The sequence below is a fragment of the Silene latifolia genome, chromosome 2, assembly GCF_048544455.1.
Source record: "Silene latifolia isolate original U9 population chromosome 2, ASM4854445v1, whole genome shotgun sequence".
In the NCBI taxonomy this organism is placed as follows: domain Eukaryota; kingdom Viridiplantae; phylum Streptophyta; class Magnoliopsida; order Caryophyllales; family Caryophyllaceae; genus Silene; species Silene latifolia.
Genome location: NC_133527.1, coordinates 2728920 through 2749481, shown reverse-complemented (window position 1 = coordinate 2749481; position 20562 = coordinate 2728920). Strand labels below are relative to the sequence as shown.

The following is a 20562-nucleotide window of genomic DNA, read 5'->3' as shown; positions in this document are numbered from 1 at the left end:
ACAAGATAAAGCATTCTGTGGAAGGTCAACAAGATATCTATAAAGCACGACTAGTTGCTAAAGGTTTCACCCAAGTGCCAGGTTTGCACTATGATGAGATCTTTGCACCCGTAGTCATGCTGCGTTCCATTCGGATTATCTTAGCGATTGCCGCTTTTCATGACTATGAAATTTGGCAAATGGACGTGAAAACCGCCTTCTTAAACGGCTTTTTGGAGGAAGAGTTGTACATGGTACAACCCGAAGGTTTCATCGATCCAGAACATCCTAAGAAAGTGTGCAAGCTTAAGCGTTCCATTTATGGACTTAAGCAAGCATCAAGGAGTTGGAATCATCGCTTCGACCAAGTGATAAAAGAAAATGGATTTACTCGATCGGTCGAGGAACCATGTCTTTATATCAAGTCGAGTGGGAGCAAGATTGTCTTCCTAATATTGTATGTTGACGACATACTCCTGATTGGGAATGACATACCTCTCTTAACTTCGGTGAAAGTATGGTTGAAGAACCATTTCCAGATGAAAGATCTGGGTGAGGCACAAAGAATTTTGGGCATCCGTATCTATCGAGATAGATCACGTCGGATGTTATCTCTCAGTCAGGAGTCTTACATAGACAAAGTCCTAGAGAGATTCAGCATGACTAACTCCAAAAAGGGGTTTCTTCCTATGGCTCCAGGGGTGCATTTGAGCAAGTCTCAGGCACCAGAGACACCGGAAGAGAAAGAGCGCATGGCACGGATCCCTTATGCCTCGGCTATAGGATCAATCATGTATGCCATGATATGCACACGTCCAGACGTGGCATATGCATTGAGTATGACAAGTCGATTCCAACAGCATCCAGGTGATTCACACTGGATGGCTGTCAAGAACATTCTTAAGTACCTACGGAGGACTAAAGATTGGGCATTGACTTATGGAGGCGAACAAAAGCTATGCGCAACCGGTTTCGCAGATGCTAGCTTCCAAACGGATCGTGATGACTCGAAATCTCGGTCCTGGATTCGTTTTTACTCTTAATGGCGCTGCATGATCATTTGGAAGAGTTCCAAACAAACTGTTACAACAGATTCTACGACTGAGTCCGAGTACTATGCCGCGTCTGAAGCTGCAAAGGAAGCGATATGGATGCGTCAATTCTTACAAGGACTATCTGTAGTGCCTAATTCGAATGACCCAATCACCATCTATTGTGACAATAGCGGTGCCATCTTCCAAGCTAAGGAGCCTAGGTCTAGCAACAAATCTAGACATGTACAACGGAAAGCTCATCTAATCCGAGATTACGTGGAGCAAAAGGAAGTAGTGATAGAAAAGATTGCTACCGATGATAACATAGCAGATCCTCTCACTAAACCATTACGACAAGATAAGCATGAAGGGCATGTTAATTCCATGGGAATTAAACATGTTCCTGAGTTGTAGTACTTTTTTTATGGATTAGATTCATTCTCGTTTGTACTCTATACGACATCATCGTTTTGATATTTATATATTTTGTTTTTCATGTGGAATTGTACGACAATTTTGAACACCACAAAGTGAACTGAACAAACATTATATTTTTAGTCCTTAATTGCCCACATGAGCTGATAACTCTGGCAATTATTTTGTGACGTTGGTTGATGGTGGGTTCAACGAGCCATAAGTCAAACGGTTGACTGACCAATCACAGAGGCGAGTTATACGGATATCTCGTAGGACACAATTGTGACATCGACGTGGAGTCCTAAATGTTTTATAACATTCGGTGCCCGGTCGTGGATAGGACCTCCATGGTGATCCTAAGAGTCGATTCTTTTGACTATCGACTGTCTCTTGAGACTAAGGCAGATTTTGGGTGACTTTGGTTTCTTTCTCACGGTCATCCGTAACAGGGGGCAAGTAGATTTTTTTCTCGGGTCATTTCATCGTGCTTAGATCGGAAGGAGTCGAGTTGAAGGAAATATTCAGCCTTTATCGGGTACTCGATATTTCTCAGGGCCACTCGAGGAGTCAGAATCGAAATGCATGGCCATGCTCGGATACGGATTCGTTTTATCAGTTAAGTTACTCTCTAGTCGGGGAAACCACTCTTGATACAGATCGATTGTAAAATACGACCTTTGCGGATCCGGATCTGCAAATTGTTTTACATTGAGTGGGAGAAATTTTTAATGAATATGAGAATCGGTTATCGCACATACACTTGTACGGACAAGTGGGAGTTTGTTGGAGCTTGTGTCCTCCAGTTAGTGTGGATAACGTCATTGCACATACACTTGTACGGACAAGTGGGAGCTTGTTGGGGCTGGTGTCCTTAACAGTTAGTGCAAGGACTTATAAATCTCTAAAAGGATCAAAGGGCATACTTTTGGTATTATTATCAGTTGATCCACGTTTATCAATAACGGTTGGCTTGCTAGATAAGTTTGACGTTATTGTCATACAGATGGCGGTGATCAACTGGTCCCTAAAAGTCACACCGATAGGATACGTTTGAGAGACGTGACAGTATGAAAATACAGTCATGTTGATGCCAATTTTGACTAACCAGTTAGTCCGAGTTATTTGACTAGTAATTAGTCAAAATGTGATGTTGAGATATTATATTTAATACGGATTAAATAAAATGTGCTAAGGCGAATTAAACAGTTAATTTGTAAATTAAATATAAACGATTATATTTAATTAATGTATATTGAATAAATTATACAATATCGTCTTTGTCGGACATGTATTAATACTTCAACTAACCCGTGTTATTAGTTGATGTTTTAATAGCCGATAACCGATGACGATTTATAATAAAAACCGCGTCATATACATTTTAGCAAGACGAGTCGGATCAGTCGGATCACGAGTTAAATGAGGAGAAAGTGGAAAGCCCACTCCCTCCTCTAGTGACCCGCGGACCGAGACAACAAAAGGAGAGCCTTCTCTCCTTTTGTAACCTAATTCATTTTTGACAAAAATTAGGGTTTTGGAGATCATTTCTCTCTGAAACCTAGATCTCACATCTCGAAAAACTCACATCAAGTTCTCTCAATATTGCAAGGCAATTAGAGAACACATTTCTAGCACAAGGGCATATTCTCAGACGATCTTGGGTGCAACAATTAGGAGGAGGTCTACTTTGATCTCTCATTGCCGAATTGCACTAGGACCGGAGGTTAATTCTTGTGCTTAATCGTTTTTCATTGTATTTCGTTTATGACCTTTTTTCACATGTTAAATTTACGTTATAATCCTTAAATTTAAAGGGTCTTATACGGATATTACCCCACAGATTGCAATATCCATTTCCGTTACGATGCTTACTAATGAGATCACCTACATAATTAACCAAATTGGGGCACCGCACCCGCTAGGGCGCGGAGCAACAACTAATAATTAAAAAAATGTGATTTGGTCTTTGGTGCAAGGTTGGACTCGTGTTATACTATTCAAATTTCGGACCATGCCCCGATTGAATTGGATCTACGTACTATGCATGCAATGCCGCCATCACTCTTTACTCAAAACTTAAATTAACGTTCTTGTCATGGGTCGTCGCTCGACTGCCGATGGACCATTATATTTGGCCAATGTTTTCTCATTTTAGTCACGACAAGCCTCAAGCATGTACAAAATTGTACATTTCCTAATTTCCATGGTATTGAAATTTTACAAGAAGCTCCGTGTGAATATAAGGGTTAATTGTATAAAGTTGAGATCTCACATTTAACACGTTTTTAAATTGTACTTCGTACATAAGTTGAGATTGATCTCACATTCGAGTTCAATAAGAAGACACAGATTGCCTAAGTTCTTATAAGCTCAAGTTTTCTAGTTTACACCCGCACATATGAGGATGTAACCTTTTACGTTGAACCTCACTTCTTTCAGAAAAAGCCTTCCATTTGCAGGTCCATCGGTGCAGGTGAACGTGTAAGCTGAAACATAAGTTCTGCACCACGAAGGTCCGGGAAGGTACGAGCAGCCTCAAGTAGGTTTCCCACGGACACCTCGTGCCAACCCTGAAACCCCTCAACTGGTCGGATACAATGATCTTTAGTCCACTTATCCCCTGAAATATGAACAACAAATTAAACTATTAAATTTCAAGCTATTACAAAAAAATAGGAAAAAAAATTATATGAGCAAACATTTATTAGTTAAGAGTTAGAGAGTTCTTGTGATTTTCACGGGATATTAAACTATTTTGTAGCATTAAACACAATCATCAAAATTTGGTTTTCATTCTAAAAGTAAATTAAACAATCATTAAACATCAAAACGAATACTAATTAAATTTTGGGATTTTTTTGTTATAATAAATTTTTCGAACAAAATAATCATTTATTTTTCCAGCGTTTATAGTTCTCACGATATTCTTTCAAAATAAAGTTAACAATTCAATCTACCTTGAATTATTGTTCGCAAACAAAAATATAGAAATTTATATTTTGAAATATTTCTTTTAGGTTGAATTAATTACATAGATCGATTGTATTTAATGAAATAACAATAAAAGGTAGAAAAATGACCGGGATGGAAAGAGCATAATAATAAAAAAAGAAAAAAATAGAAAACAATAATAACAATAATCGCTGCAAAACACTAACAAACGTACCAATATTCGTGACAAAATAATAATATACTGTGGCAAAAGTTTAGTAACTTGTGACCATACGCATAACAATAAATATATTTTGATGATATATTATGACAATATACATATTGGTTAATATTTTTTTTCTTACGAGTCCGTTTTGTCTGTAGAGTCTAGTGTTATCGCAAATTTGGCCTTGTATAACACCACCACCGTGACAACATAGCTAGCCCCGTGATTTTCACGGGTAATAAAACTAGTTATTAGTAAGAAAAAGAAATTTCAAGAGGCAATAAAATAAACTAAATTAGGCAAAAGCCACATTTAAGGTAAAGAATATTACCCTAAATTTTTTAACCTTCTTTTTAGTTAATGACACGAAACGATCAGAAGGCAACTCGAGGATTTCCCATAACCCGTGTAGGGTCAACCGTCCCGGGCCTACTAGCCTTCTCAAATCAGCATGTTTTCGTTTGAGAAGAAAGTGAATAGACTCATATGTGAGCGCTACAACAGCATCATCTCTTACTGACCGCTTGCCTTTCCTCATCTAAACAAATCAACGTCACCATTAACCCAACATAAAAAAAATTCATAAAATTCATTCCAGAATAACCTTTTCTACTAAAAGTTTTGATTTTTAGCTAATTAAGGAAACATAATCTCACAATTATTATTCTTACTAAACAAATAAAGAGGTGGTTAGTAAATTATTTAATCATTTCCCTTAATTAATTACTAATTAATCATATAAATCTAACATAATTAAAGCAATAAAAAATCATTTTTCCATAAAAATTACTTCTAATAAACAATTCGAGTTCCTACTACTACACTAAATCATATCGAACAAATTGAAGAACAATCTCTCATACCTTGGTATGATATGAGGAATTGTTGTTGTGCAACCTGCGATTTTTTTGTAGGGTTTTTTACTTTTCTTGCTTGTAATAATTTGGACTGGATTTCGAAGGAAAGTAGATGGACTAAAACGATGCTATTAGATCCCTCTATTTTATTTATGTCTCTCTCAATGGTCTAAATTAGATTCTGAAACGATTTAACGGTCAATTAGAGAGAAAATGGAGAGGGGGCTTCTGCCTTCTAACTTCTAAGTTCTAACCTAGGGGTCGACCGTCTTAATTATCCACAAATAGGATTATACATCCAGTTGTACCATAAGCATTGTACAACCAAGATATAAGAATTCGAGCTTACATGTATTCTTTCTGAGCTAATTCAAAGTTCATGTTTTTAATGTGTAAATGGATGAGCGCAATAATTTCTAATAAAGCTCATATTCTTTAACATAAAGCCCAGATACTTTATCACAAAGCTCAGATTCTACACCGTACAACATTTACAACTAGTTGTATAGTCCATGAATTGTTAATTATCTCATTTCACAACTTTTTATTTTTATTTCTAATTTTATTTTAATCAAGTGTAACAACGGTCTTAAATCTTTACTTCTTAAAAAGGGAGAACTTGGCTGCACTGTAGCAATGAATAGTGCACAGCCAAGTCTCTCCCTTGCCGTTGGATTTTCTCTTTTGATCCCCTCCCTCCATTTCTCCTTTAACTCACAACCTTACCTTTACGTCGTTCTCTGCCTATTCTCATCCACCCACTCTCTATCTCACTCCTCAATAACTCATCGTCGATCTATCAACCTCCTTTCCTAAACCTAACAACTCTAATCATCAAAGATCTCCAAAGGTATTTACTCTTTAACCTTTATGAGTTCTGCGTTCGATTTTTGGTCAGGTTTCGGTTTGATTTCGTTATTGTTAGGGTATTTTAATGATTTTTTGTGTTGAAAAATAGTTGTTCCTTGTACTGGTTCCTTAATCTGCCGATTTCATTGTTTACGTTTAGGGTTTACGAGCGCCCGGTCTTTCAAGGTATATCTTGTCATTCCATTCCTTTCACTTATCATTCCTTTAATCTTCATCATCGTCTTCCTATGTAGGTGTTGTCATTGCCTCCACACAGACTACTACTTGGGTATGTTGTCTTTAAGTTTGTATCGCTTCATTTTAGTGTTTTGGACCTCGTTTACCACACTTTCATTGGTGAAATTGCTGTTGTGTGTTATCGAGTCCTTTGTGTTGTTCTTTTTGGGGGTGTTTGATGGTCTTCTTACTATTCTACTACAAGTCTAACGCAAAAGGGAGTTTTTGATATCTTTGAAACTGTAACTTTATATTATCATTGGCTGGATTGGTGCTTTAGCCATGGAACTGGCCCCGTGTTAACGTAGATTGCAATTTCAGGGGCAAATATTTGGTCGTTGTTTATTCATTGAATGTTGCCCCTTGGAGTAGCTGATATGGTACTGAGCATTTTACCTCGCAACGCAATCATAGAGTTTTACCCTGTTGTTCAGCGTTCGTCTAATATTTTTTTTTTGTGCGCGTTCAGGTACTTGTGGTGTATTCACTCTAAGCGCCGACTTACCTGTGGTGTATTCTAAACGCTGACCGTCTAGGTTGGATTATTATTCTATGTTTTCCTTTAGTTTGCTTGTCTATTACCTTGTACTCAGTTTTGTAGGTGTAGGTTGACAGCTAATTGCCACTGAAGAATTGGCGCTCCTGGGGGTTAGTTCCTTGTTTTATCCCGGCGACAAGGTTAGGGATGGCAATAGCTCGGGTACCGATTTCGTTTGTTGTTGTCTCCTCTTACAGTATAACTGTCTATTTCCTATATCTCAGCTATCTAGATGTCTGTTTTCAGCTGAATGCTGTTGCATCCCTGGTATATTTGCCGGAAGCCTACACTATCTTGGAAACGAGATTAGATTGGCAAACGTGGCTGGTATTTGAAACTCAAGTGCTGGTTTAGTTAGCCTGAATACTGCTGGTTTATCTTTCTCGGTGTATTCTAAGCTGTTTACGTTCCTCTAATGGCAGAAGTATTATGCTGCAGAGGTAACGCATGAATGCGTAGTGCCGATGCATTTACTGCTGTTGAATGGTAAGCTTTAACACGTGATTTTGTGCTTAACTAATGTAAATCGTTCGTGAATGTTCTCTTTTTGATAGGTATCCTTGGTTTGCGCTTGCAGTTGGTGATTGTCGCGGTCCGTCGCTGCATGAAGGGGTGCCTATTTGATCCTGGCAACGCGTTTAGAGCTGACACCCTCACTGGTTGTGCCGGCACTTGGGGAATGGCCTCTTTGGGTGGACAGATTCTGATTCTGCCCACCATAGAAAATGATCTACTTTTGTAGCTTCACGTCTTGCGATTTTTTTTACTGTGAACGTGCCCTGTCCATGCGTGGTACTAAGGCAAGTAACTGTTGCTGGTAAGGACTGTGAACCGGTAATAATGCGTTCTGCCTCAATTGATTGACTTTTCTCCCTTTTGTTCTACTGTTAATTACCTCGAGATTAGCTTTATAGGGATGCATTCACAGCTATCAGTGCAATTACGACACTGTTGGGGTGGAACTATTTGATCTTCGCAACACATTTAAGTTTGGCGCTCGTCCCGTCCTCACAAGAGCACTCACCTGGTTTTGCTAACCTGCGCGCAGCGATTACTGGTTTTGCGCCTACTAATCTGTTTACATTGTTCCGCCGCTAACTAGCGATAATTGTTGTGCTTATGTCAGTATGCGGGTTGCTAGGTCGAGCTCCCCAAGTTGGTTGGCAGCCTAATGCAGTATCTGTGCCCTGTGCTTCCACACAGCTTCATTTGCTTACAGTTTATGTCTGATCTTTCTTAGGTTGGCATCGAGGATGGTGCTATTGCGGTTTGGGATTACTCAAAGAGGAGTCAACTGTTTACTACTATCAGGGTAGGCGCCTAGCGGTAACAGAATCCGCTCTACACCAGTGGTACTGCTATTTAGATGTTCCGGAACCCAGGTACTTGTTTAGTTAGCCTTAAATGTCTTTTTTTTTTCTTTCTTGATTGATATTAATTTGTTTACGTTGCTTTACCGATAGGCAACTACTGCTGTAGTAGTGCTCGTAAATGCGCGGTGCCAATGCATTTGCTAATGTTGAATAGTAAGCTTTTACACGTGATTTCTTTCGAACCTAATGTAAATTGTTTGCGTAAGTTAGCCTTAATGGACAATTTTACCTGGACTGCGCTGATAGGTAATGATCACCACGGTCCCCGTTGCAAGGGAGTGCCTATTTTATCTTGGCAGCTTCGAATAATGCGTCGGCGGTACCATTGTGCAAATTTCATATTTAGAGCTTCTCATACCTTTATCATGTCTTTATCCATACCTTTTATCTGAGAACTCTTTAAAATTTAAAACAAGGTATTCTGTATTTTTAAAATAAAGTGTCGTTTGCAAAAATGATGCGTCTTCTCCTGTTCATGAGACGTGCTCTTTCACTTTGCTCCATGTCACCATGATTCCTCATTGACTCATTGCACTTCACATTCCTTGCATTATTACTATTGTTTGTTAAAAAAAAATGTTATGCTAATGTTTTCAGATATAACACCATGCCTTCAATATACATTTTGTATGGCCTGAGGTGTCATATGTCTCTGGTGTGATTCCTTAAAAAAACAAACAAGTTTCAGTATGTTATTTTGAAAATGATATTTTGGTTTTTTGCAAGACTTGGTAAACCTGATCTCAGGCCCCAAGTGAACAACTGAACATCCAAGCATGACCCAAAAACTAATTTATTTAAATCATTCCAATTAGAAAATAACACTACTTGGCTATTTGCAGATTTTGGTGATGCAGATATTTGATTTTGATGTAGAGGTGTCGAAGCAGAAATTTGAGGGTGATTTTGATGCGTTTACGACTTCGAAAGGTGTTAATTTTGCTAAACCTCTTGTTGATGGTCAGGTGAAAATCTATTTTAGTCCATGTCGAATCATTTTGAGAATAATGTTCTCTGTTCGTTTAGGAATATAAGTTAGTGGTACGGAGTTGGTACCGCCATACTTATATGAGTTAAGTGTGCTAACTCGAGATTTGGTGTTCTGAAAGTGTATTAGAGAAAGTGTCCAAATCTGGTTGGTAGGAGCTAATGCTTTTGGTTAGATCATCCGTGCAAGAGCTATTTCTTTTAGCTAGATAATGAATGGAATTTTGTTCGACTGCTTTTGGAAAGGTTTAATCGATTAGTGCTTTAGTGGTGTAGTCGAGCTTATATGAAGCTCAAGTTCATCTTAGAAATTTGAGCTCAAGCTCTACTCAGACAAAGGCACACTTAGCCGAATTCATTTTTTCAAGCTTTTAAATTAAATCAAACTCCGTTGTTTATAATTCTCCTAATTGAAAAAGGATAAATGAGGCTCATTGTTATGCCTTGCGCCCTACTCGCTAGCGTACGATACGTCGTCTTGTCAGTTAGATATTACAGATATTATACAATCTACTGCCAATACTAAATTAAACAGACCGGATCTAGGCGTTGTACTTCAACATATTAATAGCAGCTGTTTAACACACATTAATAGCAGCTGTGTATAAAATGGTGTCGGGCAAGACCTCTGACATCAGCTGTTTAACAACTACGGTAGACGTTAGAAGGTGTGTACACTTTACCTTCCTATCCGTTAACGATAACGTGAACAGTCAGAACTTTGGGCATCGCTATATGCTGATCAATCAGTTTACTGATATTTGTGCCCTGGAAGGAGATAAATTATAAACGTTCTCATATTATCCGCGCCATCGTAAAGCCGCATCTACTTTTAATCAGACACACAAATGCTACGGCATGTACAGAAAACTAGGGACATCAGAGACCGTAAGACATGACGATTACACACAAGAATAGATGTTAAATTGTTAACACCAACGGCTGTAAAAGTATTTCTATGATCGGTTTGCATACACAGGCTATGTCATCTGTCGCTAATTGTGTACATATAATTATACGTTCAATTTGTAGACTGTAAATATTGATAATAAAGCAATAATAACGTGTGATGCTAAAAACTTTGAATTATACGGATTAAGTTGACTATTTATTCCTCGGTTTATAAATTGTATGGGGCACAAAAATACTGTGTATCGCTTTCTACGCTATTAGTTGTGAACGTTAATCCCGTCTTCCATTCCATCTACGATATTTCATAACTATATCGTTTATACGACTGGCCGAATTGGGGCACCGCGCCCGGTAGGGCGCGGAGCAACAACTAGTTAAGATAAAAAAGAAAATAGTGTCTAATAAATAGTATATCAACCATTTTTTTTAAGAGAGTAGTTTACTCTCTACATTTTCTTTAGCAGAAATGTATTAATTAAAACTAGTAGATCACTGGATACGATTATTATTATTCTATTAACGGTGCTATTTTCCGATTAAGAATGATGTTACTAATGGAGTATTGACAATTCTTAACAAAGGTAATGTTGTTAAGGAAATAAATAGAACTTTTATTACCCTAATTCCGAAGTGCGCTAATTCAGTCAGGCTCAAGAATATCGACCTATAAGTCTAGGTTATGTTATTATGAAAATTGTTACGAAATCTATCACTAATATGCTTTCCAGAGTTAAGGAGTACTTAGTGGGTGATTTCCAAAACGGATTTGTTGTTGATCGTCATATCAGTGACAACATCCTGATTGCACATGAGGGTTGAGGCTATTCAAAGTATTAATAAGCATATTTTTTGGAGGAAAATACCATCTTACCTGGAAAACCGTCTTATTCTATAATTTGTGTATATAAAATATATCACAAATTCTTGTTTCAGACCGTCACTATCCGTCTTAAGCTTAAGACGGATAGTGGCCTCTCACACAAATGCAAGTGGGAGGCAAGTGGGTGGGAAATGGATATATCCACTTACCTCCCACTTGCATTTGTGTGAGAGACCACTATCCGTCTTAAGCTTAAGACGGATAGTGACGGTCTTAAGCAAGACGGACTAAAAATATATGGAGTTGTAAGTGGGTTGATTAGTTAGTTTTTGGACCTCCAACTTAATACCATTAATTACATCTGCTTTTCCCAACGTTGCCCGGACAAAGAAAATGCTGTCATCCGCGAATAATAAATGAGAAACAGAGGGCGCACTACTAGCCACACGAAGACCATGTATAGCATTTCTCTCCACCGCCCTTCGCATTAAATTAGACAAAGCTTCCGCACAAAGAATAAATAAATATGGAAAGAGCGGATCCCCTGTCTAAATCCTCTAGATGGCCGAATTTCCTCCGTGGGTGATCCATTAATTAACACAGAAAAAGTAAATAGAGGTAGCCCGGACGAAGCCGGATACCATTATACCAATACTAGTGTCATGTATGAGTAGAAACAACCCGATCCCGAACTAACCCGACCCAATTCCTATCAATTTACCTCCAAATCCAATTAGACACTCTCAGTCTCTCTTTCCCTCTTTACTATACTTGCGACTTATAATTTCGATTATAATCAAAAATCGAGAACGACGTAAATCACATAAACCCTATAAATAATTTCGATTATAATCAAAAATCGAGAACGACTCCGCTGTACTGAGAGATCATTGAATTGAAATTTGTAACCAGATCTGATCAGGTAATGATTTGAATCTTAAACTAGTTTTCGAATTAGAATCTAACAGTACTTGATTTCCATTTCAAAATTATGATTTAAATTGAAGCAGCTGAAATGACAATTTTCAAATCCCCAATTGTTAATCGGAGTTAGGGTTTCATGTGGAACCCTAACTTCAATTATTATTTAAAATTAATGATGACAATTGATCCCATTTATTTAGTTATATAGAAATCACAATTGTTTGTTGTAGTATTAATAATATGTGGATTATTTATATTTTAGGATGCCAATTACAAGAATTGTTCAACATTCGAATCGAAAGCCAAGAGTGAACTTTTGCCCGTGGTTTCCTTACCCTACTGGCTTTCTATCTCATGTCATCCTCAAGAAGAAGCGAGGAATGAATATCATAATCAAACAATCTATTTATCAGAAGAGTTTTTTTTCAAACACAACCTTTAAAATTTTTTTTTTTCCAAACACCACCTTTAAAAAAAAAGTTTGTCAAACACAACCTTTAATAATTTTTTTTTGTCAAACACAACCTTTTTGTGAAAGTTTGATCACTTGTAATGCGGTGATTTTCAGTCGATGTTTGAAATAGCAAACGTGGTCGGTTTGAGGTGTTTTTAGACTCGTTGGAAAGGTGGGAGTGTAAGCTTTCCAGGGGTTATCAATATGGTGGCAATAGGTGGCTTTATATGGGGTCTATCGGTGTGTAAAGTAGGGATGGAGGAGCGAAGTGGAGGTAAATACAAATAAAAAAAAGTTAAAGTATGACTTATTCGTGAGTCAATTTACTCCTCTCGAACCACCACTTGCAAGCAACAACCACCGCAACCACCACAACTACGACCTACCTTGCACTCCCCTCTACCTACATACCAAAATTCAGACCAAATAAAGCATCATAACCCTAATAAAAATCTCACATAAACCCCCCCGACCAAAAGGTCGTGTTTGACAAAAAATAAATTATTAAAGGTTGTGTTTGACAAACTTTTTTTTTAAAGGTGGTGTTTGGAAAAAAAAGTTTTTTAAAGGTTGTGTTTGACAAAAAACCCTTATCAGAATCCAGAGGAATCCTCAGAATACAAAAAACAGAAATATTTGTCAATGGATTTAAGTAATTTGGGCTCGTCCAACTTTGGTGTCGTCGGTCTCCATCCATCAACACGTGATAAAAGTGAAATAGTCGAGATTATGAAAGGCGGGCATTTGGATGTGGTATCCTTTTTGTCAAATAATGGTAAAACAACTCACTTGGTACGCTCTAATGGCGACACTGTTAAAATTGACGTTGTTCGTGGTAAACACCTACTAATCTGTTGTCTTAAGCTGCCTGTCCAATATTGTTCCTTTGGCTCTTGGCTTTGCCGTTCTCTGATAGATGCATATACTGAATTACGTCCAGATTTATTTGAGATTGTTTTGGTGGCTGTCTGGCTGATATGGAATCTGATTTTCATCTCAGGGAAGGTGTTTTTGACGCTTTCTTTTCTGCATTCCAGTGCCTGTACCTTTCTCTGACTTTGATACTCGTCATTTTATATGCTCCTCTATCGGCTTTGACTTCAGTACTGGTTTTTGGTTTTGGAAAAGAGAGTGTGTTATAAATAACGTTAATTTTTAACTTCACTTATTTAAATTTAATATTCAATATTTTTTCAAAAATAAAATCACACATAAATAACTATAAAATATATATTTTTTAAAATTTAAATAACGTGTCCCGTGTCCTAAATTTCATGGAGTGCCGTGTTGCGTGTCCGTGTCGTGTCAGTGTCCGTTTTGGTGCTACCTAGCCCATGTGATGTATGAGTTAAAACAACCCGACACCGATCTAACTCGACTCGAATTCCTATCAAATTACCTCCAAATCCAATTACACACCCTCTCAGTCTCTCTTTCCCTCTTTACTTTACTTGCGACTTACGTAATGTTCAACAGTAAATCACATAAACCCTAGAAATAATTTCGATTATAATAAAAAACAGAGAACAACTCCGCTGTACCGAGAGATCATTGAATTGAAGTTTGTAGCCAGTTCTGATCAGGTAATGGTTTGAATCTTAAACTCTAGTTTTTGAATTATAATCTAATTGTTAATTGGAGTTAGGGTTTCATATGGAACCCTAACTTCAATTATGATTAATAATTTCTAAATGTTGATTTATAAATCCCCAATTGTTTTACCAATGTCCTTGAATCTGAAACTCTAGTTTTGAATTACAATCTAATACTGTACTTGATTTTCATTTCAAAATTATGATTTTAATTGAAGCAGCTGTAATGATGATATTCAAATCCCCAATTGTTAATTAGATTAGGGTTTCATGTTTAACTGAAAACCAACTACAGTACTAATTAAGGTTTCATGGTTTTCAAATCCCATTTATTTAGTTATTTAGATATCTCAATTGTTTATTGTAGTATTAATAATAATTAAATAGATCAATTATTTACTCGTATTATTTTAGGGATGTCAGGTACAAGAATTGTTGAACATTCGAATCGAAAGATGTCATGTCCAAGGAACAAGAAGTTTTCGCACTGGTTTCCTTCTTCTTCTGGCCGTCTAACGTATTTCATAGAGATGGAGAAGCCTTTGTCAGATGATTCTTTAGATGATTCTTCAGATGAAAGTTCAGAGGAAGAATCGCCTCCGAAGTTCAAAAAAAAGAAACCTTTGTCATCAACAACAGATGTTATGAAAGGCGGGCATTTGGATGTGGTATCCTTTTTGTCGAATAATGGTAAAACAACTCACTTGGTACGCTCTAATGGCGAAACTGCTAAAATTGACGTTGTTCGTGGTAAATATGTACTAATCTGCTGTCTTAAGCTGCCTGTCCACCTTGCTTCCTATGACTATTCAGTTTGCCGTTCCTTGATAGATGCATATTCTGAGTTACGTCGAGATTTATTTGAAATTGTTTTAGTGGCTGACATGGCACCTCGTTTTCATCTTCGTAAAGATGTTTTTGATTTTTTCTTTTCTGCATTCAAGTGTCTGGCAGTGCCCTTCTCTGAATTTGACACTCGTCATTTTATATGCTCCTCTATCGGTTTCGATTTCAGTCTTGGAGCCATTTTGGTTGGTCCGGAAGGGAATATTTTGCAGCATCATGACGCTTGTGATTATTTTTATTCCTATGGGTCGGAATGGTATTCCTTTACTGATGCTTATCTGAACCGCCTTAAAACACAGGACGATATCTTGGGAATTAGGTTGGATCCTCTGTATCGAAAGAGAAATAGAGTGTCTCCTCAAGCTGAGTCTATAATAGACTCGTCTCATGATCAACTGCCGCAGCCTCCATCCCTCTACGCTGATATTCTTCTCTGTGAGCCATCCCTCGTTCTAAAAAGAGTCGATCCTGCTGCAGGTCCACCCATGACAGTGTCACAGCTCTGCAACAAACACATTGGGTTGTACCTATGCTATGACGGGGATTTCATGGAGAGACTAAACGAGGTCCATAAGAAATGCCTAGCAATGAAGCAGGAGCTAGAGATAGTGCTAGTAAGCCTACCTATGTCCGATGACCCAATAACGTTTAATCGAAATCTCCTTGAAGCCTTAAAGCTTTTCAATATTACGTCGTGGTTTCTTTTTCCCTTTGAAGGCAACAGGATGGTCTGCCGCAGGCTGTGGCGAGTTTTTGGTCAGCACATGGAGTATGATAAGCTAGTAATTCTGCCACCTTGTAATAGTAGCCAGCCTGGTGAGATCGAGGCAAGAGGTATTATCTATAATTTTGGAATGAATACATATCCCTTCACCGCAAGCAAACTCATTGAGCAAAGGTACAATGCGCTCAAGTCACTCAACCCAGTTTCATGGTTTATAGACAGTAGGCAAAAGAAGCGCACTTGTTTGGTCAGCAATTATATTGACGCTTATGTATGTACGTCTAAGCTTGATGGCAAGAAGTTGCTCCTATATCTTGACTCGTTTCAGTTTGATGTTGACGATGGTGAGTTCTGTTGTCTGCTCATGGAACATTACCATGAAATTAAGGCGAGTGGCTGTGAAGTTGTGTTTGTTCCCTTAGATAAGGAATATGTACCTATACGTGAGCAGCATCCTGATATTGCCGAGATGCCATGGCCGATTATGCCTGTACAAACTGCTGTTAAGGCTTCTGTGGTTGCGCAACTGATCTTGAGAGGTGACGATGATAAGGACGGTTTAAGCAGTCGACTCATTGCGGTTGGGGAAGATGGCAAAATTCTATCGAAACGGGCTAACGTCAAACTAATGGAAGAAGGGGTCACTGAATCTCTGTTTGCTGATACTCTGTACCAAGAAGTGGTTCATGACCTAACTTGCCTCAAGCCTCATGCTTACCGGGAAAGCTAACTTATACTCCCTCCGTCCCGGTTAATTGTTGTCTTTTCGTTTTGGCACAAAGACCAAGGAATGAGGAAAAGGCCAATAACTAAATGACAAGTGAAACAAATTGAATGAGAATGATCAAATTACTCATCAAGTTCATTCTTAAAATAGAAAGAACAACAAATGACTGAGACAGCCCAAAATGGAAAAGGACAATAAATGCCCGGGACAGAGGGAGTATGTAGTATAAGTAGCTTTTATGTGATTTAGATTATCAGACTTGTAGTATTACTAACGTTGTATGTTAGTTATTGCGCAAAAGAATTGTCTTACATGCATGACCGTCTTAGTCTAGTGTGTAGTTCTTTATTTTGGATGGTTTCTAATTGGCTCTGGAATCGAGTCTATTAAAGAGAAATATGAACTTCATACATACATTGGATGTATTACCTCAAACTTCATTAGTTTTTGAGCTTGTGTTTCTCTTCTTAGCTTTTTAAAGTTTATAAGTTACATTTTAATTTTTTGCCAACAAAACTCAAATTTAACTGAGCTTATATGTAATGTTTTTGAGTTACATTGTAATTTTTTGAGCTTAATGTCTAATTGAATGAACTCAGAAACTTTATAGTAAAACTCAGAAACTTTAAAACAAAACTCGAAAACTTTATTGTAATGCTCAAAAACTAAGCAATTGATGGTAATACATCGTATGTATAATCCACTTACTGCCCAACCCGAATAGTCCTACCCGATATGGTTGACCCGAGATTGGAAAATGATCTGAAATATAGACCCGAAATGACCCGAGATGACTTATTTTAAACAAAATCCTGACCCGAAATGACCTATAATGACTTGACCCCAATTGAATCGACCGAGAGTAACTCCCTCCAAAAATGACCAAACTCGATAAATGACTCGATAGTTATTGATTCGAAAATGATGCGACCTGAATAACCCATTTGGCAGATCTAGTTACCATGCTGGATTATTTGAAATAGACTAAAAAGATATGATAATTATTTAATAGGATAGATTTTAAGGGTAAAAACGGAAAATCAAATCAAATCAGGTACCCGAAATCCATTTCAGGTAGCTTATTTGGTTAAATAAGCTACTTGTCAAACGCTTACAAAAAAAATAAGGTACCTAAAATTTTGGTCAAATAAGCTACTTTGACCAAATCAGGTACTTGAAATGCCTTGCCAAACGGTGATTTTTTTTTTTTTTTTATCAAAGTAGCTTATTTGACCAAAATTTCAGCTACCTGGTAAATACGTGCTAGCACTTATTAAATCAAGAAGGGACAGGACGGGACTATTCTCACACAATATTTGGTTATAAAATATGGATGTTCGTTTTAAAAATCATTTGCCTTCGCCTCGCGACTCGCGAGTTGCGCCTCTTTCCCTTACGACCCCATTGCCTCATTCTGCCTTGCCCCTTCTCAAACTAAGCATCAATACATAGTATATAACCTCATAACAAAATGATCCGGCCCAAATACATACTCATGTCATGTATGAGGTGAAACTTTAAACAACCCAATACCGAACTAACCCGACCCAAATTCCTATCAAATTACCTCCAAATCCAATTACACACGCACACTCTCAGTCTCTCTTTCCCTCTTTACTTTACTTACGACTTACGTAATCAAAAATCTAATAAATCCTAGAAATAATTTCGATTATAATCAAAAATCGAGAACGACTCCGCTGTACCGAGAGATCATTGAATTGAAATTTGTAACCAGATCTGATCAGGTAATGATTTGAATCTTAAACTCTAGTTTTTGAATTACAATCTAATACTGTACTTGATTTTCATTTCAAAATTATGATTTAAATTGAAGCAGCTGAAATAACGATTTTCAAATCCCCAATTGTTAATTGGAGTTAGGGTTTCATAAGAAACCCTAATTTCAATTATTATTTATAATTAATGATGACAATTAATCCCATTTATTTAGTTATATAGAAATCACAATTGTTTGTTGTAGTATTAATAATATGTGGATTATTTATATTTTAGGATGCCAAGTAAAAGAATTGTTCAACATTTGAATCGAAAGCCAAGGGTGAAGTTTTGCCCGTGGTTTCCTTACCCAACTGGCATTCTATCTCATGTCATCCTCAAGAAGAAGCAAGAAATGAATATCATAATCAAACAATCTATTTATCAGAATCCAGAGGAATCCTCAAAATACAAAAAACAGAAATATTTGTCAACAGAAATATCAGCACGTGATAAAAGTGAAATTGTCGAGATTATGAAAGGCGGGCATTTGGATGTGGTATCCTTTTTGTCAAATAATGGTAAAACAACTCACTTGGTACGCTCTAATGGCGAAACTGTTGGATTGGACGTTGTTCGTAATAAACACGTACTAATCTGCTGTCTTAAGCTGCCTGTCAATTATTGTTCCTTTGGCTCTTGGTTTTGCCGTTCTCTGATAGATGCATATACTGAGTTACGTCGAGATTTATTTGAGATTGTTTTGGTGGCTGATATGGAATCTGATTTTCATCTCAGGGAAGGCGTTTTTGACGCTTTCTTTTCTGCATTCGAGTGCCTAGCAGTACCTTTCTCTGACTTTGACACTCGTCATTTTATATGCTCCTCTATCGGCTTCAAGTCTACTATTGGGACCATTTTGGTTGGTCCAGAAGGGGATATTTTGCAGCATCACGACGCTTATAAGCATTTTTATTCCTATGGGTCTGGATGGTATCCCTTTACTGACTCCTGTGTAGAGAGCCTTGAAACATCTGATGTTATCTTGAGAATTAGGGTGGATCCTTTATATGGGAAGAGGGAAAGAGTGTCTCCCCGAGCTGAGTCTATAATAGACTCGTCTCATGATCAACTGCTGCAGCCTCCATCCCTCTACGCTGATATTCTTCTCTGTGACCCGTCCCTCGTTCTGAAAAGAGTCGATCCTGCTGCCGGTCCACCCATGACAGTGTCACAGCTATGCAACAAGCACATTGGGTTGTACCTGTGTTGTGACGGGGATTTCATGGATATTCTAAACGAGGTCCATAAGCAATGCCTAGCAATGAAGCAAGAGCTGGAGATAGTGCTGGTATGCCTACCTATTTTCGAGGACCCAATAGCGTATCGTCGAGACCTCCTTGAAGCCCTGAAGCTTTTCAATATCACATCTTGGTTTCTTTTTCCCTACGAAGACAACAGGAAGGTCTGCCGCAGGCTGTGGAGATTATTTGTCCAGTACCTGCAGCATGATAAGCTAGTAATTCTGCCACCTTGTAATATCAGCCAGCCTGGTGAGATCGAGGCAAGAGGTATTATCGATCAATTTGGAATGAATACATATCCCTTCACCGCTACCAAAATCATTGAGCAAAGGTACAATGCGCTCAGGTCACTCAACCCAGGTTCATGGTTTATAGACTGTAGGCAAAAGAAGCGCACTTGTTTGGTCCGTAATGACAGTGAATCTTATGTACGCAAGTCTAAGGTTGATGGCAAGAAGTTGCTCCTATATCTTGACTGGCTTCAGTTTCATATCGACAAGGGTGAGTTCTGCTGGCTGCTCATGGCGCATTACCCTGAAATTAAGGCTAGTGGCTGTGAGGTTGTGTTTGTTCCGTTAAATTCAAAATATATACCTGTACATGAGCAGCATCCTGGCATTGATGCGATGCCATGGCCGATTATGCCCGTCGAAGATGCTGTTAAAGCTTGTGTGGTTGCGCAACTGATCTTGCCAGGCGACGATGATAGAGACGGTATAACCAGTCGACTCGTTGCGGTTGGGGAAGATGGCAAAATTCTTTCGAAACGGGCTAACGCCAAACTAATGGAAGAAGGGGTCACTGAATCTCTTTTTGCTGATACTCTCTACCAAGAAGTAGTTGACGACCTAACCCTCCTTAACCCTCATGTTTACCGCTAGTTTTATTACTAACGTTATCAACTAACTTAGGTAAGTTATGTTAGTTATTACGCAAAAGAACCGTCTTACATATGAGACGGTCTTATTCTAGTATCCTGTGTGACAATTTCTGATGATTCATTATTATTACTGATTCTAATGGTAACATCCTTAATATTACTGTTTCCTGGTTTACGGGTTGTAAGCTTGATTAGAATGTATTGCGGTAGATCGTTTAGCTGAGAGATAAAC

The 20562-nt window shown here is 37.9% G+C and overlaps 2 protein-coding genes across 5 annotated transcripts; both read left to right on the top strand.

Annotated features, from left to right (window-relative positions):
* Window positions 1-13613: 13613 nt before the first annotated feature.
* LOC141642019 (putative nucleoredoxin 1-2) lies at window positions 13614-16592 on the top strand. Of its 4 annotated transcripts, none has more exons than XM_074450680.1 (3): window positions 13614-14121; window positions 14545-14820; window positions 15454-16592. In XM_074450680.1, exons 2-3 carry the CDS (start codon window positions 14547-14549, stop codon window positions 16428-16430), a joined length of 1251 nt encoding a protein of 416 aa, XP_074306781.1. In that variant the 5' UTR covers window positions 13614-14121; window positions 14545-14546; the 3' UTR covers window positions 16431-16592. The 4 variants fall into 4 exon arrangements, with proteins under 4 accessions (XP_074306781.1, XP_074306780.1, XP_074306779.1 ...); XM_074450679.1 differs by having other exon boundaries at window positions 14545-14837; window positions 15276-16592; XM_074450678.1 differs by having other exon boundaries at window positions 14554-16592.
* Window positions 16593-18045: 1453 nt separating this feature from the next.
* LOC141642018 (putative nucleoredoxin 1-2) lies at window positions 18046-20470 on the top strand. The gene is made up of 2 exons (XM_074450676.1): window positions 18046-18175; window positions 18444-20470. Exon 2 carries the CDS (start codon window positions 18445-18447, stop codon window positions 20329-20331), a length of 1887 nt encoding a protein of 628 aa, XP_074306777.1. The 5' UTR covers window positions 18046-18175; window position 18444; the 3' UTR covers window positions 20332-20470.
* Window positions 20471-20562: the final 92 nt, after the last annotated feature.